At 43.4% G+C, this 21,930-nt stretch overlaps 1 protein-coding gene across 4 annotated transcripts in view; it reads right to left on the bottom strand.

The window, feature by feature from the left end:
- Positions 1-21,930, bottom strand: part of MSRA (methionine sulfoxide reductase A) — a 369,470-nt gene that overhangs the window by 215,698 nt on the left and 131,842 nt on the right. For 3 of the 4 annotated variants that reach the window (XM_060015253.1, XM_060015255.1, XM_060015256.1), the window contains one exon: positions 11,885-11,953. The exons of the other annotated variant lie outside the window; for it this stretch is intronic. In XM_060015253.1, the coding sequence (XP_059871236.1) occupies positions 11,885-11,953 (69 nt within the window). The remainder of the gene's footprint in view (positions 1-11,884; positions 11,954-21,930) is intronic. 4 annotated transcript variants of the gene reach the window in all.

The raw sequence follows: 21,930 nt of genomic DNA, 5'->3' as shown, positions 1-21,930 counted from the left end.
CCTGTGCCCTTGCACACTTTGCATATACCAGAAGTACAATTTGAAGTGCTTCTAAACTGTTCAGTGTATTGTGGAACAACCCACTTTGAATGGAATCCAATGCACACATTCAACATGATTCTGAATGGTTTAATTCAATCCATTCCATCTAAAAATGCAAGTAATATTGATCTATAAGTAGAGCAATAATAATATCTAAATACTCTCTACAAAGGATTTGTATCTGTTTTCAGCTAATGTATCATGTTAAAGGACGGATAGAAAATATTCTAAAAGTATAAAGATATAGCATTTAAGAAAGATACACAAGTGCAAGTTAAGCTTTATCATTATTATTATTATTATTAATTAAAGACAGTGTGTGTTCAAGCCAGAAGTACTAGGCTGGGAGGCAATACTCTCCTAAATGGCGTCGCTGCTTTTTTTTCTCACCATCCTAAACATTCTATCTTCAACATAACAGCAAAAGTGATTCTTTTAAAAAATAGGTCATATAACATTACTCCTCTGCCCCAAATCCTGTAAGGCTCCCCTTGGCAAGCAAAGTCAAAGTCCCCACAGTTACCAAAGGCCCTTCATGATTTAACTCCCTCTTCATCTCTGGTCTCAGCTACTACTGCTCCCTCCTTGCTTGTTACACTCCAGCATACAGGCCTCATGCCAGGCACACCCCTGCCTCAGGGCCTTTGTACTTGTAGTCCTTCTGCCTAGAATGTTTTTTCCCACAGATCTCTGTATAGTAACCTCCCATGCCTCTTTTAGGTCTTTGCTTAAAGATTACCATTTCATTGATGCCTCCTTGACTGTCTTATTTTAAATTGCAAACCCTCACCCCACCCCCAACCAGGCATTTCCTCTTCTCCTCCCCTGCTTTATTTTAATCAACAGCACTTATCACAATCTGACATCCCACAACAAATATTTTACCTATTTATCTTATTTTCTGTCCTGCCCTACTAGACTGTAAGTTCCTTGAAGGGAGGTATTTTTTCTGTTTGTCTCCTGCTACGATAAATAATATGATGAGTAAGTGACTAAATTAGTTGAGTGCTAGACCTAGTTCTACCATTAACTAAGTAGCCTGACCCTGGGACAGGCGCTTAATCTCTCTGAGCCTCAGTCTTCTCAGAACTAAATACAAAGAAAAAATTAAATTATATATATGAAAACATTTTATAATATGAAATTTACTACCCAAATGTAAAAGTTGGTTGTTGGTGGTGGCATTGTTTTTACAGCCACTTCATTACTAGGTAGATTAAAAATGTCCTACATGGAAGAAAAAAAACAGGGATGAAATTTCAGTCCAGTTACCAATGCATTAACAGCAATTGGAGAGCTATTTGCCATTCAGCTGGTGCACCTGTTTCTAGATGTTTGTGTGGGTCACTGAGGGCCTCTGTATTGGCACCAGGAATAAAGCACATACTATTTGCTTGGGAATCCAGCTCATTTTTTCCATGTGGGAAAGCAAGGCCGGATGCTGAACCTGTGCCTACAGGGCCTTCTCCTTCCTGAGGTCATCTTTGCACATTTCTACTACAAAGCTATTGAAGTAAGGCCTAGCCAAAGGACATACCTGCCAATCACGAGTTATTCAGCCAAAAGAAAGGAATGCTAGGAAGCAGTTCCCATGCATTCCTGACAGCCCATTTGTAGTTCTCACTCCAAGCTCCTAGTGTCATCATATTCCTGAAATTTCCCCAGATGGCCCGCCCCAAATCCACCCTCCCTTAATGTTCCCTATGAGGTGAATACAAACTCTTCCGCTCTTCCCAATGCAAATGTCACTGCCACCTAGACAAAGGTCATACACAAACGAAAGGAAGCCTGGTGGAAAAGAGGGTGACAAGAAATTCTCCCAAGTACTAAATGGACACATGGGTGGTTATAAGCAAGATGAATGCAGCCTTCCACATGGAGACATTTTCATCTTGACCTGACAAGTGACCATCTTATGGAAATTAAGAAAATGGAAAAGGGTCATCACATAGAAAGGCATTTGAGACTCAATGGACTGCACAGGGGGTTTTAGGGGAGACCAGAGATGTGGCTAAAAAAATAAAATGTCTTTTTCCCACATACAAAACAGCACTGATTCCTGAGTAGGCATGACTGTGGAAAGCCACATCTGGAAAGCCACATTTGTTCATGATAAGGTCTACCATGAGCTATCATTTAATCCTTTCCATATTATCATGAGTCTTGGGATCACAGCTGAGACTTGGAAGGATATATGGTGGGATGTACACCAGAAGGATATCCATCTGGCAAGCACCACTGTTGGTCCCAGTGTCACTGGGCTCAACAAGGAAACTTGGTCTTGGTCAACTACGATCTTTATCTAAGTCTTGGGGCACTGATGACACAAGGGGAAAATGAAAGGTGTTTTGTGGAATAGCTCCTGGTGTATATGGACACGGGGGGTTTTGCTGTCCCTCCAGACACAAGAATTTAGGAAAAGTTCACAGGGTCTTTCATCATTGTTCACACTATTTTGGCCAAAGGCATGCCAACCTAAACGATCATTTCTCAGCATGGATCAGACATGTCACTTCAACTGAATCTCATTTCCTAGGGTTTCAATGCTAACATTTCCAGTTATGCCTGGCAAAAACAGAACTGGCACTGTTTGATTTTGATTTCCTTAAAAAAACTATACATTGTATTGGACTAAGAAATTTCATTCATAGGAATTACTTTACTTTTATTTACTTTATTTATACACTGCATCATTCCAAAAGAAAAATTTGAGACAACTTACCAAAAACAAACAAACAAAAAACGCATGAAGTAATAAATAATGAAAATAAAATGAGAGAAAAAAAAAAGTGAGCCAGTAAATAGTTTCCCTTCTTGAATCCCACGATGTTTGGCAGTGAGAACCACAGATAGTTTTACCTATTCTGTCTGTGAAAACTGGAAAGCAGAGAAAATGCACTCTGATAAACATGTCTCCTGCTACCCTCCAACGCATTCACAATATTAAGCCAAAAGCATGAGAAAGAGCTCCAGGTGACAGAGCCCAGCTGTTAGTCTTTGTAGTGGGCAGCATTCCTGAGGCTTTGTCATTTCTTGGCCGCTTAGCCATTTTCATCAGTTTGATACTCTGAAAGCATGCCACTTCCAGAAGCAAGCCGGCCCCCAGCCCTCAGGCCCTCTCTGGAGTTGCTTTTTCACCCTGGGCTGCTGAGGTTCAAGACTGGGATGCACACAGGAGCATGTCCCCTCGTCACAAGATCTGGGGTGAGAACAGGAGAGAAGATGGCTGCCCCTTAGACTCAGCTTTGCTGGAGACATAACCTTCTGTCACCTGACTATGTGCCTATTTCTTTGTTTTACCCAAATCTGTAGAGGCAATCTGTCTACTGTGATTCTATTTTCAAATGTTTGACCAAATGGTTACAAATTTCAATAATTTGATTAAATGCCCAAGTGAAAATGGTCATTCAGTCAAATTAAAGAGGTTTCCATCACTTAAGCAACTATACTTATATATGCTTCTGACTCATGAATATACATTTAACCCATGCTCAGATACACGGAGCAAAATGGTAAACCCAGGAAAAAACAAAGCTGCTTTCCTAATCAACTGGAGGTCAAGGTAACCAAATAGTTGATAAAGAGAAACTTCCCTTTTTAGAAATATTCCAGTTCATAAATAAAGGGAAATGCAAGAAATTAAATGTCACCATCTTGCAGCTTCTAATAAAATAATAGGTCAAGGCAATGATCATTAGGGGCTGCTAACTTCACCAAAAGGAAGAGAACCAGTTATTAAAGGCCTCCTGGATGGTTTACACACCCCACCTATGGATTCTGACCAGGCCTCTAACTCCCAACTTGTAGAAAATACAGAGGCTTTTCAAGCATGTTCATTCAATCCAGACTGAAGGAGACAGTACAGAATAAATGATCTAGTTTCTTAAACAAATAAATTATAAGGAAAAATAAAGAGAGAGAGGGACTTCCCTGCTGGCGCAGTTGTTAAGAATCCTCCAGCCAATGCAGGGGACACGGGTTTGAATCCTGGTCCGGGAAGATCCCACATGCCGCAGAGCAACTAAGCCCGTGCGCCACAACTACTGAGCCTGCGCTCTAGAGCCTGCAATCTACAATTACTGAGCCCATGTGCCACAACTACTGAAGCCCATGCACCTAGAGCCCGTGCTCCGCAACAAAGAGAAGCCACCGCAATGAGAAACCCACGTACCGCAACAAAGAGTAGTCCCCACTTGCCAAGACTAAAGAAAGCAACGAAGACCCAACACAGCCAAAAATAAATAAATTTATTTTTTAAAAAAAGAGAGAGAGGTGAACCTAGAGGTTATAAGAGGCTATTTATATCAACCAATTGCAGTGTATGAACTCTATTTGGACCTTGATTCAAACAGGTGGTTTGAAAAAACATTTATGAGACAATAGTGGAAATATGGACTCATGGGATATTTGATGGTACTAAGGAACTATTTTTTTAGGTGTGATAATGGCGTTGTGGTATGTTTTCTTAAAAACTGCTCTTAAAAAGAGGTATGTGCCAAAATATTCCTGGATGAAATGATCTGATATCTGAGATTTACTTTGAAATAACCTGGATGAAGGAGAGAGAGTGAATGGGACTACAGATGAAACATGTTAGCCCTGAGTGATAACTGCTGAAGCTGAGTTAGTGAGGCTTCACTATATTAGTCTACGTTTATGTATGGTTGAAATTTTTCACAATAAAGAATGAAAAAATAAATATTTTTTAAAACTCCACTGAAAGAAATAGTATTGATAGAAAATTCCCTAAAAGTTATCTAGTCCATCGATTGTTTTAGATACAGTACAAGTAACTTCTTTCTGGGTTATGCCAGGGAAGCACACGGTGGCATCCGTGGGGGGAAGGTGGACCGAATTGTTCCTGGTGGATGTCAGAAGCCCAAAGAGAAGAGTGGTGTGACCAAGGGCTCACGAATCTCCTCTCAGTGCTCACTCTGAGGGCGCGGTCAGCAGTACTGCTGACTGTCTTACATCACAGTGTCCTCCTTACAAGTACCTTGAAAGAAATTTCTTTCTGGTTCTAGAATCAAGAAATTTTATGGTTCCCCCAATCATGTAGATTTTCAGGATCATTAGGTAAAACTGAAAATCACCACTTCACACCCATTAGGCTGGCTATTAACAAATAAAAATAACAAGAGTCGTCAAGAATGTGGAGAAATTGGAACCCTGTGCTTTGCTGATGGGAATGTAAAATGGTTCAGTCTTTGTGGAAAATGGTATGCAGGGGTTCCTCAAAAAAAGAAACAGGGAATTATCATATGATCCAGCCATTCCACTCCGGGATGTATTTGCCAAAAGAACTGAAAGCAGGGTCTCAAAGAGATATCTGTACACTCATGTTCATAACAGTATTATTCACAATAGCCAAAATGTGGAAGCAACTCAAGTGTCCGTTGACAGGTGAACAGATAAACTAAATATGGTATGTGCACTCAATGGAATATTACTCAGTCTTAAGAAGGAAGGAAATTCTGACACATGCCACAGCTTGCATGAACCTTGAGGCCACTATGCTAAGTGAAATAAGCCAGTTACAAAAGGACACATAGTGTAGGATTCTGCTTATATGAGGTCCTAGTGTAGTCAGAGTCATAGAGAAGGAAAGTCAAACGGTGGCTGCACGGTCTGTGGGGAGGGGAAATTGAGTGTTATTATTTAATAGGTATAGAATTTCAGTTTGGAAAGACAAAAAGTTCAGGAGACGGATGGTGGTGATGGTTGCATAACAATGTGAATGCACTTTTTAAGTGCACTGAACTGTGCACTTAAAAATGGTTAAAATGGTAAACTTTATGTTATGTATATTTTACCACAATTCTAAAAAACTGAAACCAATCACACAACCAACTGACCTTCATGTTGCCGTTAGGAAATACAGAGTCACATCTGTGACCCAGTTTTATAAATTATATAGTATTATAGCATGCCCTCTTTGCATATTTTACTTCTCATGTTTTTCTTTGGTCTAATATTCACCTAATTCTAATGTATGTTATTTTGCCATTTCTTATATTTTAATTTTCCCTTATTTCATTTTACAGCAAGGCCCAAGAAACTTGTCTAAAGTCACGCACCAGGATCTATCTGACTCCAAAGACCTCAGTGAATTCTGAATTCTCTGGGGACTTCTCCGCAACTTTTGGTGGGCAGGGCGTGCTTACTTTCTGGTTCTTACAAGCATTCCATGTAGCTGAGGTTGATGGATACGCGCTCTCCAGACAAGTGTTACTTTGTCAGACACTATTTGACCCACTCCTTTCTACTCCAGGTGCAATTCCTTTCTCCTGGCACAGAAATCCCCACCCGCACTCCTGCTGCCACGCTGTCACCCTCCCCACTCCAGGACACCCTCTCCAACACCACGCCTGTGCCTTCTCGAGCAGGACCAGGGCCATCCCGTGCAGTGCCACACAAACCAAAAGGAATTTTCAACACAGGCTCTGAAAAGTCTCTTCCCCTTTGCCTATATTATCATCAGACCTTTTCATACTCAAAAACGAAATGTGATCATCACACACGCAAAAAAGGTACATAAAATAAAATGTGTCCTACATGTCTCCAGATGACCAGTTACTGTCCCTTAAAGGTGCTTCAGATCACCATGGAAGGAAGGCCTATTTTCGTTTCCCCAAATGCCTCCTCACTTAAGAAGTTTGCGCCAGTTAGCAACCTGCTGTTCTAACGATCTTGTGAATTTAGACTGTTTAGTTAATTACAAACACATTTCAAAGTCATTCTTTCTGGCCTTTTTCCTAGAATGAGTGACTGCAGCTCCACAGCTCACAGAACGGTCTTCAATAGTTTTCAGTCAAGGTTCAGGGAGAAATATGCCACACCGGGATTGGATTATTTACCAACATAATGTTGGATCCTAGCCAATGAGACACCAATATATTTTCCATTGAAGTCAGACGTATTGCCTGCTGCTTTCAATGCTGTTTTCTTGGCTGGCAGACAAAGTAACTGTGGCTGTTTCTAATTCACCTCTAATTCAAGTTGGGGTGGGGGGGAAATATCTTATGATTGGTTCATCTTACAGACACTGATCTCTTCTCCCTTGGGGTACAGAAGGTGAGTCTCCCAGAGTGAGGCCTGCCTATGGGCCTCTGACAGCCACTGGCCTCTGCTCTGCGATCTGTCCTTCCACACAGCTAGTCAGGAAAGAGTCTAGCAAATCTTGGCCCCCTGGCTAAAAACAGAGAAGTGTAACAAGATCACAGCACACTTTCATGATGTCTTGGATTGTCTTTTGCTCCCTCTTGTTTGAAGAGCCCAAGAGAACCTGACACAGAGAACAGGTTTTACAGTGGTTTGAGTTCCCAGAGCCATCGCTATCAGGCTAGTAGGAGCCTAAGAACCTACAGCGACCCTAAGAATTTGCAGAGGTACTTCTGCTGTGGTGGCTTGGTATCCATCGATTCCTGACCACTACAGTTTCTCACTGCAGAATTTTACCTCTCACCAAACAGCCAGGATATGGGTTTCTAAATGATACAATCAAAGAATTTTAGAGTTAGGAGTAATTTTTCCAAAGAGGTTTAACACTCTGAAACAGAGAAAATTCTCATTAACTGAGAAGAAAGGATCTTAAAGGCTATTTACTTCCACTTCCCAACTGGGTAGGAACGATCTCTCATTTGAATACCTCTACTGATGGAGAGTTCATTACCCTACATCATTGGACAGTATTAGTACAATATTAGAATTGCAAGGGTATAATCAGATAATTCCCCATCTCTTATTGAAATGCTACCAGCCAGGTTTTATAAATATGAATTAACTGTTCATTTCAAGTCATTCAGAAAGAATATAACAATATTTACTGAGTAAAATGCTGGAAGTTAGTGTAACTACTGGTGTTGATGCTATACGGTACATAATGTAAGTCTACTGCGTTGGAATTTTTTCATTTGTTTATTTCATTTTATATCTCTCAGTTCATTATTTTTCAATTTCAACTTTACTCAATGTGTATTTATTATTCTTGACACCATGTCTTATAATATACACTCTCATTAGAGGGCGACATTATATCCCATGTGCCTGAAGTCCTCCGGGTGCGTACCTCATTATTTTAACATAATTTTTACCAGCACCCTTTTCACTCTCAAAAGTATCCTAGTTTGGTTGATAAGTGTTATGGTCAAGTGCTGAACTCGAAAGTTTTAAAAAACTGTATTTCATTTTTTCAAACTGTACTAAAACTCGTCACCAATTAAGACTGGAGCCCCCAACCCCTGACTTCTCTGTACTCTCCTCAATTAATAAATGTCTATTTTATTTGGAAATGATAAATCTTCCTGACTATGGAGTACTTTTAATAAAGTGAATAGCTGCTCCGTGCTTAAGAACGACCACCACAGAGAGGCCGGAGGCTTGCTCTCTGCGAGGACGGAGGGACCCTCCGCCAACAGAATGTCACTTTCCTGAAGTTATCGCTTCTAAGTCAGGCACAGCATGCTGGTAAGTGTCACGTGGATGTCCTCATGCCAGAGAAAGCATTCCCTCTACTTGACCATATTTCTTTCATCTTTGGGTGCCTCAGTTTCTCCGTCTCTAAAGGAGCACAGTGATGCCCACTTCACAGGGCTGTGGTGGGATTAAAGGGATGGCAGACATAGGGCACTCAGCCACCTGGAACAAAGATATTCAGTAATTGCAAAATGTTCGGTTCCGCTTCTCCGACCTGTAAAAAAGGGGCTCCCACTGACTTGAAAGAGAGCATCACACACAGACGAGTAGAAGCCCACTAGGACAGCAGGCCTATTACCCTCATTATCATTGTCCTAAAGTGCAGAGGAGAGAAAAGGGCAACAGAAAGGCTAAAAAACCGTGATCACAGAAAAACAAGACAAGGATAAAACTGACTGGGCCATGAAAGAAAACCTGAAAAAAATGAACGTCTTTTTGTTTTAAAAATAATCTGTGAAGATTACATGCCAGAAATAGCTTTTAAGGAGCCATCTATATATTCTCTGGTCACTTGATATAATAACACATTCATACATTTTTCACAACGGAGCCTGCCCTTGACCCTCACTCTACCCTTCCTTACATCATCCACCCTAAGCTAAATGCTAATGGCCGTTCGGTCAGTGGCCACTTTCAGAACGGATTAAATTTACAAGTTTCTATTTAGACAGCATTCTGTAAGGTACATTCAAATGATTAACCAATAGATAATGAAATTGAAACTGGTGATACTCGTTTGGCATAAAATATTGACTTCCCAGGCTGAAGAATGAGTTTGGACAAGTACAAAGTGCCACTGTTGCTTTGGTGATCTCACAGTCAAGTCAATGTAAGACATTCTCCTGCACATTAATACCTGCTACTAAAATCAAATGGGGGAAAACGATAAACAGCAGGAGACGTCACTCCAAAAAGCAGTATTTTCCTGGCAAAAGCTGTGTCTCCAGCGTCCTTCAGAGCACTCTGGGAATGCACAGAAATTCACAAATCAATTTGCTAAATTGGCTTGGCTGGAAATCATGCTTCTGTGCATGGATCCAGCTGAAAGGCATTTCTGACTCTACCAGACTCTCCCAGGACTCCTGTAACCAGGCCAAGAGTCAGGGGACATGGTAAAAAGAGCGTGGACTTCCGGCCTGTTAGACCTGGGCTCAAATTCAAGCTCCACCATCTCTGGCTGAGAGACCTGTGATAAATCATGTGAGCTCTCTGAGAAGGGAATTACGTAATCCTACCAGCTTTACAAGGTTCTGAGAGGATTAAATGCCCAAGATATGCCAAAGAGGTGCACTTAGTTTGACTTTTTCAGTACAGCTATAAACAACCCAAATGACAGAAGCCCACCCCAAAACCCATCCACTCCCTCACTCCACTGCAGGCCAGGTGGACAAGCCATATCAAGTGAGGACAGTTTTGAAAACACAAATATAAAATGCTTGCACGCACTTAACCAAAACAGAGGCCTTCATTTAAGTATCTGGAAGAGCCAAACAGCAGTGCTAATAAGGCAAAAATCCTTAGATGTCAAGAGATATTCTATTTTATCACCTGTATAGTTCTGCACTGGTAGAAATTATGCACAGGATTCATTTCTTTTAAAACCACACCCCTTGGCCATTCACAGTGGGCTTCCCAGGGCTGCCTGAGGCCAGATGAGGCTTCAGCCCCAAGTATGGAAGATGCAGAAGCCAAGGGAAGGGTCTCAGAGCACCCCGTCAGCCTTCCCATTCTACAGGTGAGAAAACTGAGGCTTGGAGGGGGGATTTGCTTGCCCAGAGTCAAACAATGAAGGCCTTGGGTTAGGATTTTTAGGAAAGCCACTCTAAACCAAACCTTTGACAAAATAATAGTAATAATAATCTCGCCACGGAGCTTATTCACTGATATTTCCAATTCTGTGGCAAACAATGTCATCAGTCCTTTGGGAAGGAGGCTTTCCTCCAATACCACAACAGGGGGAAATCTATGACAGGTCAGTCTCATTTTACATTTCCCAGTATGACATGGAACCTAGTTTCTAACCTAGTTTCTAGGGGTTCACAAATCTGAAAGACAAAAAAAAATCATCAAAAGAACCCTTTGAACATTGATGTGACATTTGTTGTCTCCTGGTAACAGACACTGTGCTAGGCCTACAACTTAAGTGAGATGGCATCATCTGAACATAATTTCTCAGAGGAAAGTTAACAAATCAAATAGTTAGCCGACATCTTATAGTGACCATTGATGATTTTTTCTTCAAAAACCAAATTCTCCATTTAAATTTCCTTTTTTTTTTTTTTTTTGTGGTACGCGGGCCTCTCACTGTTGCGGCCTCTCCCGTTGCGGAGCACAGGCTCCGGACACGCAGGCTCAGCAGCCATGGCTCACGGGCCCAGCCGCTCCGCGGCATGTGGGATCTTCCCAGACCGGGGCACGAACCCGTGTCCCCTGCACCAGCAGACGGACTCTCAACCACTGCGCCATCAGGGAAACCCTCCATTTAAATTTCTGAACATAATAACTCCTAATCACTAACCAGTACATTTTAAAAGGTGACAGCCCATACAGAGCAAGATTTACAAACACCTAGGCAGAAGTGGGTCCCTGTTTCATAACTCTCCAACTGTTAATCATCAGTGATGACTAACTCTGGGATTAGGGAAACATTTTATCCTGAATATGCTAATTTAGAGACAGTGTTGTCAGGAGGCTAATTTCTGGCTCAAAGACACTTCAATGCCTAAAGCAGTTTTACATCAAAAGCCCTTGTAGGAGACTTCCATCAGGACCAGGGGAAGACGGAAGCTGGAGGGGGGCATGAAGAAAGGGGAATTCAGGTTTTTAGGATGAAAGAGATGATAGAATCTGTCTAAAGGCTAAGGGGAAGGAAGCAGAGGAAACAAACAAACAAAGGAATATGCCCAATTCATAATGGAAGAGAAAGAGACCATTCAATTTGATTATTGCTTTTTGTGGGATAACATCTCAAAACTCCTTGAATCCCAGCTTTAATAAAGATATATATATATACATATATATATATATATGTATATATATATATGTATATATATGAAAAAAATCCTTCCTGGGAAAGAAAAACTCAACTCCTAAATTATCAGGTTAATTCAGTGTGGACATAAGAAATAGTAAATACACAGTTTGATATTTGATTTGCAAAGTGAGAAAGGAAAGCATACTAAATTCTATAGAATGAGCTTTTCTGATCCCAGATATACTAAGAACTTGATAGTTTTTTGGCTGCAACGACTTGTAAATATCTAGAAGAGCCCAGATTTTGAAGCCCTGAGGACACTTGCTAAAACTCAGAAACTTGGCACTAGTCTTTGCACACAATTTGGGTTTTCTTTCAGAGTTGTTATCTTACCAAATAGAGCCATCTGTGTTCCCTCTGGGAAAGGTTCAACTGTTCTGTTGCCATTGACATGATGTTTGGCTAGAAAAAAAAAAAAGAGAAAGAAAGAAAGAAATGCAAGTTAAGTGTAAAGTTCTACACACATACTAACACATGTCATTAAATGTGTCAGAGAGCCCAGTTCTCATTTTTAGTTAGCAACGGTACCAAAGCTCACCCTCTTAAGAGAGTTTCAACTATTTTGTTTTTAATCTCAGTTACAAAAGAGCCTAGAGATGGCCTGATTCAGGCATGGCATTTTACAAGTGAGCATGCCCAGACCCAAGCACGTGCAGAGCCGTGCAGCGGGGGGGCAGCAGAGCCAGCCCAGCCTGGAAGCTCCTGACTCCCGGCCAGAGGGTCCCCTGTGTGCCAGGCCGTGCCCTGGACAACAAGGACAGCTCGGGATTCCAGGGTGCATTGAGGTGGCTTCCCCTGAGGACTCCTGATGACCAGAAGTAAAGTGAGCTGTAAAGACAGCAGGGTAAGCCTGGGACCAATTTTTCAAGAACCAGAATAACAGAAGACATCATTTCACAAGTCAAGCACTGTTCCAGGGGCCAGAGATGCTTGCCTTTTAACGACCAGACAGACTTGCATTCCAGTGTTTCTTACTACTTGTCATCCACCCTCGTCACCTCCACCAATCACCCTTCCCACCCGAGTGCATATCAAGGACTTAGAAACAAAAAGTGACCAGCTTATGGTTTTCCAACATGAACTTATTTTTATAACCCCCAAACTGCAACCAGATAGAGAAGATCTGAGCATGGTCCATCTACGAGTAGTCTAAGAAGATCCTCAGGAATGTCTGAATATGGGCATTTATGTTGAAAATACATAAGAAAAGAATGGCTAAAACACTTTGACACTGCATCATGGTGCACTTATATTTTGATTTCATGGGTCACATCAGATTTATTGAGCTCTGCACAGGGCTCAGCACCAAAGCTAGGCTCTGAGGCATCTAGAGGGGAAGACTGACATGGCTCTTGCCCTCAAGGAGTGTACAATTATCTTCAAGAGGTAAAAATTTCAAGAGTGAACTTTACCAGAAAGCTTACAATTGTGTGCTAAGTCCTGGAGCGGGGACTAAAGGTACTGTAAGAGTTTGCAGCAGAGGGACAGCAAGCTGCAAGGCAGAGCCAGGGCCTGGAGGAACTGCAACTAGTGTCGGGTCTAAAAGGAGGAGCAGGGTTTGGAAAGGCAGAGGGTGAGGGAGCAACTCGAGTGAGAGCCAGGAGTAGATGCAACCAAGGCATCATCCTGGGCCAGACTAGAGTCTAGTCTGGGTGCAGTAGAGGAGACATGCTGAGAAGCAATGGCACTCCAGGAGGGATTGGTAGGCAGGCACCAGGTCATGGGAGGTCTTGAGAACCCCATCCAAATCCATGGGAACCCTAGGCAGCCTCCGCAGCACTACTGCAAATATTTTAGAACCTGAAGGCTTACGAGGCTCAGCCTAGCTAGACGATCCCTTCAGGATACCGTCAGTTCAGCGGCTTCCACGGATTCTTGAGGAATGGTGGCACTACCTGAAGAACAGACAGAATAGCTGGGAGAAGGCGAGGAGCCAGGCTGAACCAGAGAACAAGCCTGGCACCAACAGCAGATGCAAGAGGGAAGGTCACAGGTGGCCCTGGGACCTTGGACAGTGCTCAGATATGGTTAGGACCATCGGTTACTGAATCCAAAGGAACATGATGGGGCTCCACGTGGAGGCCACAGCTCTGTTCTACAGTTAGGACCCCAAAGCCCCTGTCAGAGGTTTTAAAACGTTTGCCTTTACACATATCAACAGTTGTAAACCCATTCAAACTCTAACCCACTAATCCCACTCATAAAAATTTAATCTAAGGAAAAATGCGCGAGAAAAAGAAAAGGTGGTAGACATAAAAATATTTATTAAGGTATTACTGGTAATAAAGAAATCTTTAAAGCAACTAAATACCCAGAAACAGAGAAACAGCTTAGAAAATTATAATTCACGATTTATCACAAGCATGGACTATCATGCAACATTTTAAATACAGAATTTGAGAGATATATTGAAATGTGAAAAAATATTTGGGATAACAGTAAGTGAAAACAATTCTATTACACGCTGAATGTAGACTATAAAAACTAACAAAAATGTGAATGCTTATGGGAAAAGACTGGCAGAGAAATATGCAAAAACAAAAATAACTAGGAAGATTATGCAAGATATTTATCTCTATCAATTGTCTTTGTCATTGTCAGATTCTTATTTCCTAGATGAAAATATGTTTGTTTGGACTTTTAAAGTCAACAAAATTATAGATTTCTAAAATTTTTTCTGCAGTACTTAGTTTCCCAGGACAGTCCCTCAGGACTTATGTATAGTCCAGTCGAAACACTACATACTTACCACAAAGAGTGTGGCCTATTTGACTTCTCCTCTGGGACAGCTCAAAAGCACCTCCAATGCAGCAGGATGTCCTTCCACTCCAAACCTGACCCTCTTCCAGCATCCCTACCTCTGGGAATAGGACCACCATCCTCCTACTTTCTAGGCATCCTTGCCCATTCTCTCTCCCTCGCTACCCATATCTAATCTATCACCAAATCTGGCTAATTTCGCCTTCCAGATATCTTTAGAGTCCTTCCCCTTCTTCCCTTCACCGTCCAAGCCACCCTAGTCCCACCTCCTATGGCCTCCTTGCCTGCACTCCTACAAGCACCTCTACGTCTTCCACATCCCCTTTCTAATTCATTCTTCTCGGTGTCGCTACAATTATCTTTTAACTCTGATTACATAACACAAAGTCCCCGACCCTCTCCCCCACTTTCCATGGCTTCCCACTGCTCTTAGGCTAAAGTCAGAACTCTTTAATGCAGCTTCAAAAACCCACATGGTCCGGCCACCTCACTCCCTCATTCCCTCTACTACAGTCAGAGCTGCACCTTACACTTAGTCATTATTCCAGCAAGTAGACTACAAGCTCAGAGAAGGCAGGGCTCATATTGGTTCACTGTTTCCACAATTACAGCACACTGTGGGACCCAGCATAGGTGTTCAATAAATAGTTGCTAAATTAACGAAGGAAAACAAACTACTAAAAAGTCTCTCTTCAGCCATTATGAAAGATATATTATTTGATACGCTAAACATGTATCTCTCTTTATATGTACCTGTGTCCCTTACACAAAAATGATCATTGAAAATGGCCACTCAGAGTCTCCCCAACCAGGTGGCCTGGAGATCAAGGAACTCCTCTGTTCTAGTCCTTAAATGCCACTCCTCTTCCCTTCCCATCCACCTACTCTCATCTGAGAAAATGGATGTGGAAAGACTGGAAATGCTACCCGGAGAGGAAGGAGGATTCACATGCAACTCTCTCCTCAGTGCCAAAGTTCCCCGGGACTCTGTCTTATCTTTCATTCTAGAGCCTGAGGCCCAAAGATAACAAGCCCTGTTAACTTGATTTTGCATTTTCTCCTGAACCACAGCTGAGCCTTACATCAGTCCCTGGACAGCAAAGACACAGCATTAGCCAAGGAGAGACAGCACAGTATCCAGGGCTAAGGAACAAAACTGCCTGACCCTGAATCTCAGCTCTTCCCCTTCCTAGCTGTATGACCTTGGCTTAGCAACTTAGCCTCGTTGTGCCTCCGTTTCCTCATTTGTAAGGGTTTACTCATTTGTACCTACTTTGTAGGTTGCTTTGAGAATCAAATGAATTAATATATGTAAAGCACTTAGAACAGTGCCTGGCATGCAGTACACATTACTTAACTGTTAGGCTAGTATTACCATTTACATGTGAACTTTGTTTTTCACAAGATCTGAGTCAGGAATGACAAATACATGGCACATATTTACTTCTCCTCCACTTTCATGCCCGTGGCAGACATCATTAATCAATCACAGCAGACTTTCATGATCCCCAAATATGATCACAAAATCTTTTCTCAACTTAGGACCCCACAGAGTCTCTTATTCCTTCGGGGGGGCATGTGTGATGAAATCACTTTGTTATTCCTGGTCTAAGTGAATAGAACAGAAAGATGGTACAAAGAAAAGCCATTTTCTTGCTCATTTCTACATAATACATGGCAATTTTTAAAAAGACTCTTTGAAAATCTCCAAAACTCTACACAGCTTTACTGATAAAAGAATGGAGGAAAATCTGAGTGCTACTTTCCATTCCATGAGGAGAGAACGCGGAGTTTTAAAAACCAAGCAATGGCAGTGCCAGTCCTGCAAACCGAGGGCATTTTCCCATTGAAACTCTGCTGAGGCAAGTACAGGACTTGGGGGCCAAAGAACCAGAGACCCTTTAAACATATTCTAAAGGTCAAATAAGACTGGGGGTGGGGAGACTCACCTGGGAACCTAATCAGCATTTGTAATTTTTTTTTTCAAAATTGGTGGCACATTTCACCACAGAAACAATCAAACTGACTAAACAGAAAAGTCACTCATTGACTGGGCACTAACTATTGATTACCAGCAGAGCATGACATGGAAACAGGAGGGGGTCTGTGACAGGGACATCTGTTGCCTGGCCACAGCAGGGTGGACGCCTCCCATCTGGCTGGTTGGGCTCCGTGGGAGCATGTTCTAAAGCCCCACGCTCCAGGAAGACAACCTCTACTGATGGCCATGACGTGTCCTCGGTCAAGGGCATGTGAGGACGAGGAACAGATTTCCATTTATCTTGAAAGCCCAGTGCTCGAGGAGCAGCGAGGTTAATTAGAGCACGATTGGGTCAAAGTCAACTATCGGAGAGATTTTGAAGGGGATTTGGGGGGCACTTAAAAAGCTTTAGAAGATGATACTGACGCTGTTTCTTGTTTTGTTTTGTTTTATGAATGTCTAATGCACTTCAGACTTTATGACTGTTTTCTTCCTTCAGAAAAATACAATAAAACAGTTCAATAATGCACCTGCAATAATGCAAATGCAGACATAAACCAACCGGTGATTAGCACCACGTCCTGTGCTCAAGCTGAGAGCTAAAATTCCTATCTTCTGGGTAAGGTTGTCGGAGGGACTTATAGGTAAATGGCAGGGAAGTGGGGGACTGGAGGGTGGGCCCCCAGATCCTCAGGATTCTCCTGTAGGGCCAAGCCCCTCCAGTCTGGGTGACCATGGCGACACCACCTAATTGGAGATCCCAGGAACTGCTGCTGCTGTCCTGGGAGTCCAGGTCCACTGCTGGGAACAAAATCATCCCAGGACTGGAACAGCTGTATATTGGACTGAAGCCTCAGAGCTGCAGACCATCTAGTGGTGCCTGTCCCTCCCTGTCACGTTATTCATCCCACAAAACCCAACACATACTCATCCTGTGTTACTATCAGTCATTCACGCCGCTATGAAGCTCATCGGTGGCGATTAGGTTCAGTTTGGGGCTGGAGTAAGAGTGCACTTATTTCACGAATAAGGTAACACAAATCTGTCAGGCCCCCAAACCAAACATGGTCTCACAGTCCCTCCCCTTGTCTGTTTCCTTGTGGCTCTTTCTCTAGATCCCAAATCCCTGGTGTCTCAAGGACAAGTCAGACTGGAACTAAGGCGGGTTCATATCTGGCCCACAAGCCTAAGCCTTGGACGAGGCTCTGTCTCCAGCAGAGGGTCCTTTGATCACACTGACTAAGCATCCTGGGCCCTGGTCCTGCCAAGGTGCCCTTCACAGCGCTATAAGGATGAACTGATGACTGTTGATTTGGAAAGAAAGGGCAGCAGGAGTTCTGAGAATGCACCTGCAGCCCAGTCACCCAAATATAGGACAGGTGCACTGGGAGAGGTCAGGCGATGATGCTTCTGGCCCCCTCTGCCCAGAGGCACTGTGCTTCTATCATATTTTTGTTCCTTACAGTGCCTGTTACTTTGGCTATGGTGTTTTAAGGTGAATGTTAATCCAGGGTGTACTCTGTATGTGAGGAGGGGGAGGGGGGGAAGTTACATGGCGGTGGGCAAGTTACAGGGAGGGCCGACCTCTGCTCTCCACCCATCCTGTGTCCAAGGAAGCTGGAGTCCTTCCTACCGATTGGTGAGGTACACGACTAGAGGCAGGTGGAGTCTGTGGCTAGGAGAGGCTGGAGAGGAGTCCCCAGCAAAGGCAACGGCACGAATGAGATGAAGGTCCCCCACTGCTGTGAACACCCGGAGGCGAGCGCTCCCCTCAGAGCTCCAGGGGGTGAGGAGGGCCAGCCCGTACTGCCTTCCTCCCATGGTGACCAGTGACTGTGTATCTAAGTGGGAGCTGCCCTAAAAGCAAAAAATACATGATGGAAAAGGCAGGAAAATCAGATGAGAACATTTTAGATTGTAGCACCAAAACAAAAATTCACCTGTCATTGAGGATTTTATCCTTATGCCCCAGCCGCTCTCCTTCCTCCAGTTAATGCCTTTTCCCTTTGCTCCAGGGACAACAAACTGAAGACCAGCTCTTGGCCAGTGAAGGTGGTGATTCCTCGGGCTCAGGTAGCCTTGCGCCTCCGAGGTCCCCCTGCAGCACAGCCCGAATGGCACAGTGACGGGGCAGGACAGGGCAGAGCAAGGCTGGGCTCAGCCCCAGTGAGGACACGTTTGGTGAGGCATCAGCTCCAAATGGTGGAGCTTACGGCTCAGACCCACTAGCAGTTACGTGTTTAGTACGTGCCAGGTACCAGCTGCTGTGGGAAGAAAGATAAACTTCATAGACCCTACACTCAAGGAGATCCATTTAATCCACAAATTTATTGAGAGAAATCCTGAGAGGAGATTTCTGGCCAGAAGAGTGAGCTGAGGATGAGAGTATGTTTTAAAAATAAAGCATTATGCAAGCAGAGGACACTTTTACTTTTCGTGATGTGCCTGCTGTGTTTTCTGAGGTCTGCTCAGGGCACAAGACCACGAGTGTGACTCTAAACCCGGAACAGCAAAGCCAAGTGCACAAGGCCTCAGACACCAGCCCTTTCCTGTTCCTAAGAAAAACTGGCCCAGAATGATCCTGCTGTGTCCCCACAAGACGGCACAGGAGAGTAAAGGAGAGTGACCACAGGGATGCCCACAATGAGAGGGCAGGAGGTGGACCAGATGCCCTAGAAAACAGTGTCAGAATTATTTCTGTATGTTCCTAAGCAGGCTTCCATGATTCTGTAAAAGACAGTGATTCCACTGCCAGAGAGAAAGTGGAGAAGACAGACTACACATAAAAAATTAAATATATCAATAACGAACACATACATGAGTAGATGCTCAACCACACAATGAGATACTATTTTTAATTCGTGAAAATGGCAAAATTACAAAACCAATGCCAAGTACCGATGAGGGTGTAGAGACACGGGCTTTCTCATATACTGCTCATGGAAGTGGGAATGCTACAATCTACTTGGAAAGTAGTCTGGCGATATGCATCAAGAATGTCAAAAGCTTTTAAATTATTTCTACCTTAGGAAATAATCAGAAGTGAGGCAAAGGTTTCCGAAGATGTTTATAGCAGAACTGTTTATAACAGTGAAAATCCGTAAAAAAGCTATATGGCCCAACAAAAGGGGGATAATGAAGTAAATTGTAGCACAGTCCTCAGATGCAATATTACCTCATAATTTTAAAAGTATGATCATAAAAAGGTTTCTTCCACGGTGTCAGGAAATAGTAATAATATAGAGTTAAGTGGAGAATAGCAAGAAAAAAGAGGAAATCTAGATCCTATTAGGTATATTTTCAAGTTGTACAAATCTAAATGTTTTCCTTTGAGTCCCATTCCTCTGTTTTCTTTGAGAAGGAGACAGAGCAAGAGAAACCACTGAAACTCTCTTAAGTGAGGAAAACCGATGAGCAGATCACTTCCTGCTTGATGGCATGAGGACCCTTTTCCTTCCAGGGTTTTAAGTACCTTGAATGCTCGCTTGCTCCTTAACACAAGGCCCCCTGGGTGAACAGCTCCGGAGACGCTCAGGGACTTCAGGACCAACTCGACCCAGCTGCGTGACTGCCTTATTAAATTCCCTGATGAGGCCACTGCTGCCGAGATGCCGCAGGGCTCCGGAGCTTATGAACTCACGGGCAGGCGTGTGGGGGAAGGAGGAAAGAAGGCTGACAGAGGGACTTGGGGGGACATATCTGCTCCAGCAAGTCCAGGCACAGGGATCCATATTCCATCCAAATAACATCACAGTTCAGGAAACAATGATTGAACATGGCTTATGTGCCAGGCACTGGGCTTACTGTCGGTCATGCAGTAAGATAGTAAGACAACGCCTGCCTTCTCTTCATCCTTCACTGACCAGCACTACGCCTGCCCCACTTGTTAGAGCTGCTGACCAGGTACACCTACGGAGGCTCCTGTGTCAGCGGCACTGCCTACAGCTCTTTAACACATCCTGTTACCCCATGATTATCAGACGAGCATGAGTTCCCGATTCACACTGCATTATCCCAAGAAAAGCATTCACACTGCATTATCCCAAGAAAAGCATTCCATCATCATTCATTTCATTTTTAGAAGAATTCCATTTTCACTCGTGTAATACTGTTATTAATTACCACATTTAAGAATCATGTCTAATTTAGGCATCTGTGATAAGCATATAATATTAATTGATGGAAAAATTTCCACCTGACTTTTATGAAATCTCCCTGCCTCCTCTTAACACATGTAATTCCTAATGACTACCAAAATTAGACAATCTTGAGACTAGAAATTCCATTTAAAATAAGGTTACTTGAAGGATTAAAATCTACATGTCAGCTTGATGAATGTGACATCTCCGTGAATAACTGTTGAAAACAGTTGTGTTAAAAACTGTGGCTGTAGGGACTTCCCTGGTGGCACAGTGGTTAAGAATCCGCCTGCCAGTGCAGGGGACACGGGTTCGAGCCCTGGTCCGGGAAGATCCCACATGCCGCGGAGCAGCTAAGCCCGTGAGCCACAACTACTGAGCCCGCGTGCCAGAACTACTGAAGCCCACGCGCCTAGAGCCCATGCTCCACAACAAGAGAAGCCACCGCAATGAGATGCCCACGCACCACAACGAAGAGTAGCCCCTGCTCGCCACAACTAGAGAAAGCCCACGCACAGCAACGAAGACCCAGCACAGCCAAAAATAAATAAATAAGTAAATAAATAAAGGTGGCTGTACACCAAAATGATTTCTAAGGTACGTTTCCATTGATCCTAAAACATATTTTAGATTTTGAAGATGAATGTTAAATGTATCTATAAAGGATCACACAGAGATCATACTTTTTAGTATTGTTGTAAAAATCGTTGCCCTTCAAAGACTTGGTGTCCCCGGCTTGCGTTGCTTTAGTCCCCTCCACGTCTACTACAGCGTTTGCCCGTATGAAAATAACCAGCGCTGTGCAGAGCATCCAAGTCCTGGAAATGTAATTAAAGCATGAGCCCCACAGAGGTATGCTCTCATCCCATCATCAGAGTCTAGTAACACTTTGGAGCCTCGGTGTATGCCTCTAAGACCACTGGCTATGCTCTTACACACACTGTATACACACCCTGAGAGGAAGTGGCGCAGGGCTTGAGCAAAGCGCCGTAGCAAGCCGTGGTCTGCTTCCTCATTCCTTGTGACCAGGTCAGCGGCCTCCAGCAGGAAGGAGCCCCTTGACGGCGCAGCATCTGCCTGGAGGTTGAGTGAAGCGCGTCTGCTGTCAGGCCGCCGATGGGCAGGAATGGTCCAGTGACTCCCCTTCCCCCGTCTCCACCCCTGTGACAGTGATAAATGACCGGGCCCTCTGCTCAGCTGAGCCTGACGGGCCAGACCTCCCCTTGCAATCTGTCCCAGACCAACACCACCAGTCTTTCCCCCACAAGATCCTCCTCAGCACACCACACAGGCCGGCACCAGGGTAAGGCCAGGCCTATCTGCTTTCCGTGCCTGTTCTTTCCTGAAAACGAATTATGACTTTATTTCTAAGTGGAAGCTCCTAATCAAAAATGGAATATGTTGTTACAAGCCTTACAGGGAACTTGTCTCAATTATCTTCTGACATTAGAAATGAAGGAGATACAGCTAAATACGGGACTTTAATTAGAAAGAAAGAG

The sequence above is a fragment of the Delphinus delphis genome, chromosome 6 (assembly GCF_949987515.2).
Source record: "Delphinus delphis chromosome 6, mDelDel1.2, whole genome shotgun sequence".
Lineage (NCBI taxonomy): Eukaryota > Metazoa > Chordata > Mammalia > Artiodactyla > Delphinidae > Delphinus > Delphinus delphis.
This window is presented reverse-complemented; position numbering and strand designations above follow the sequence as displayed.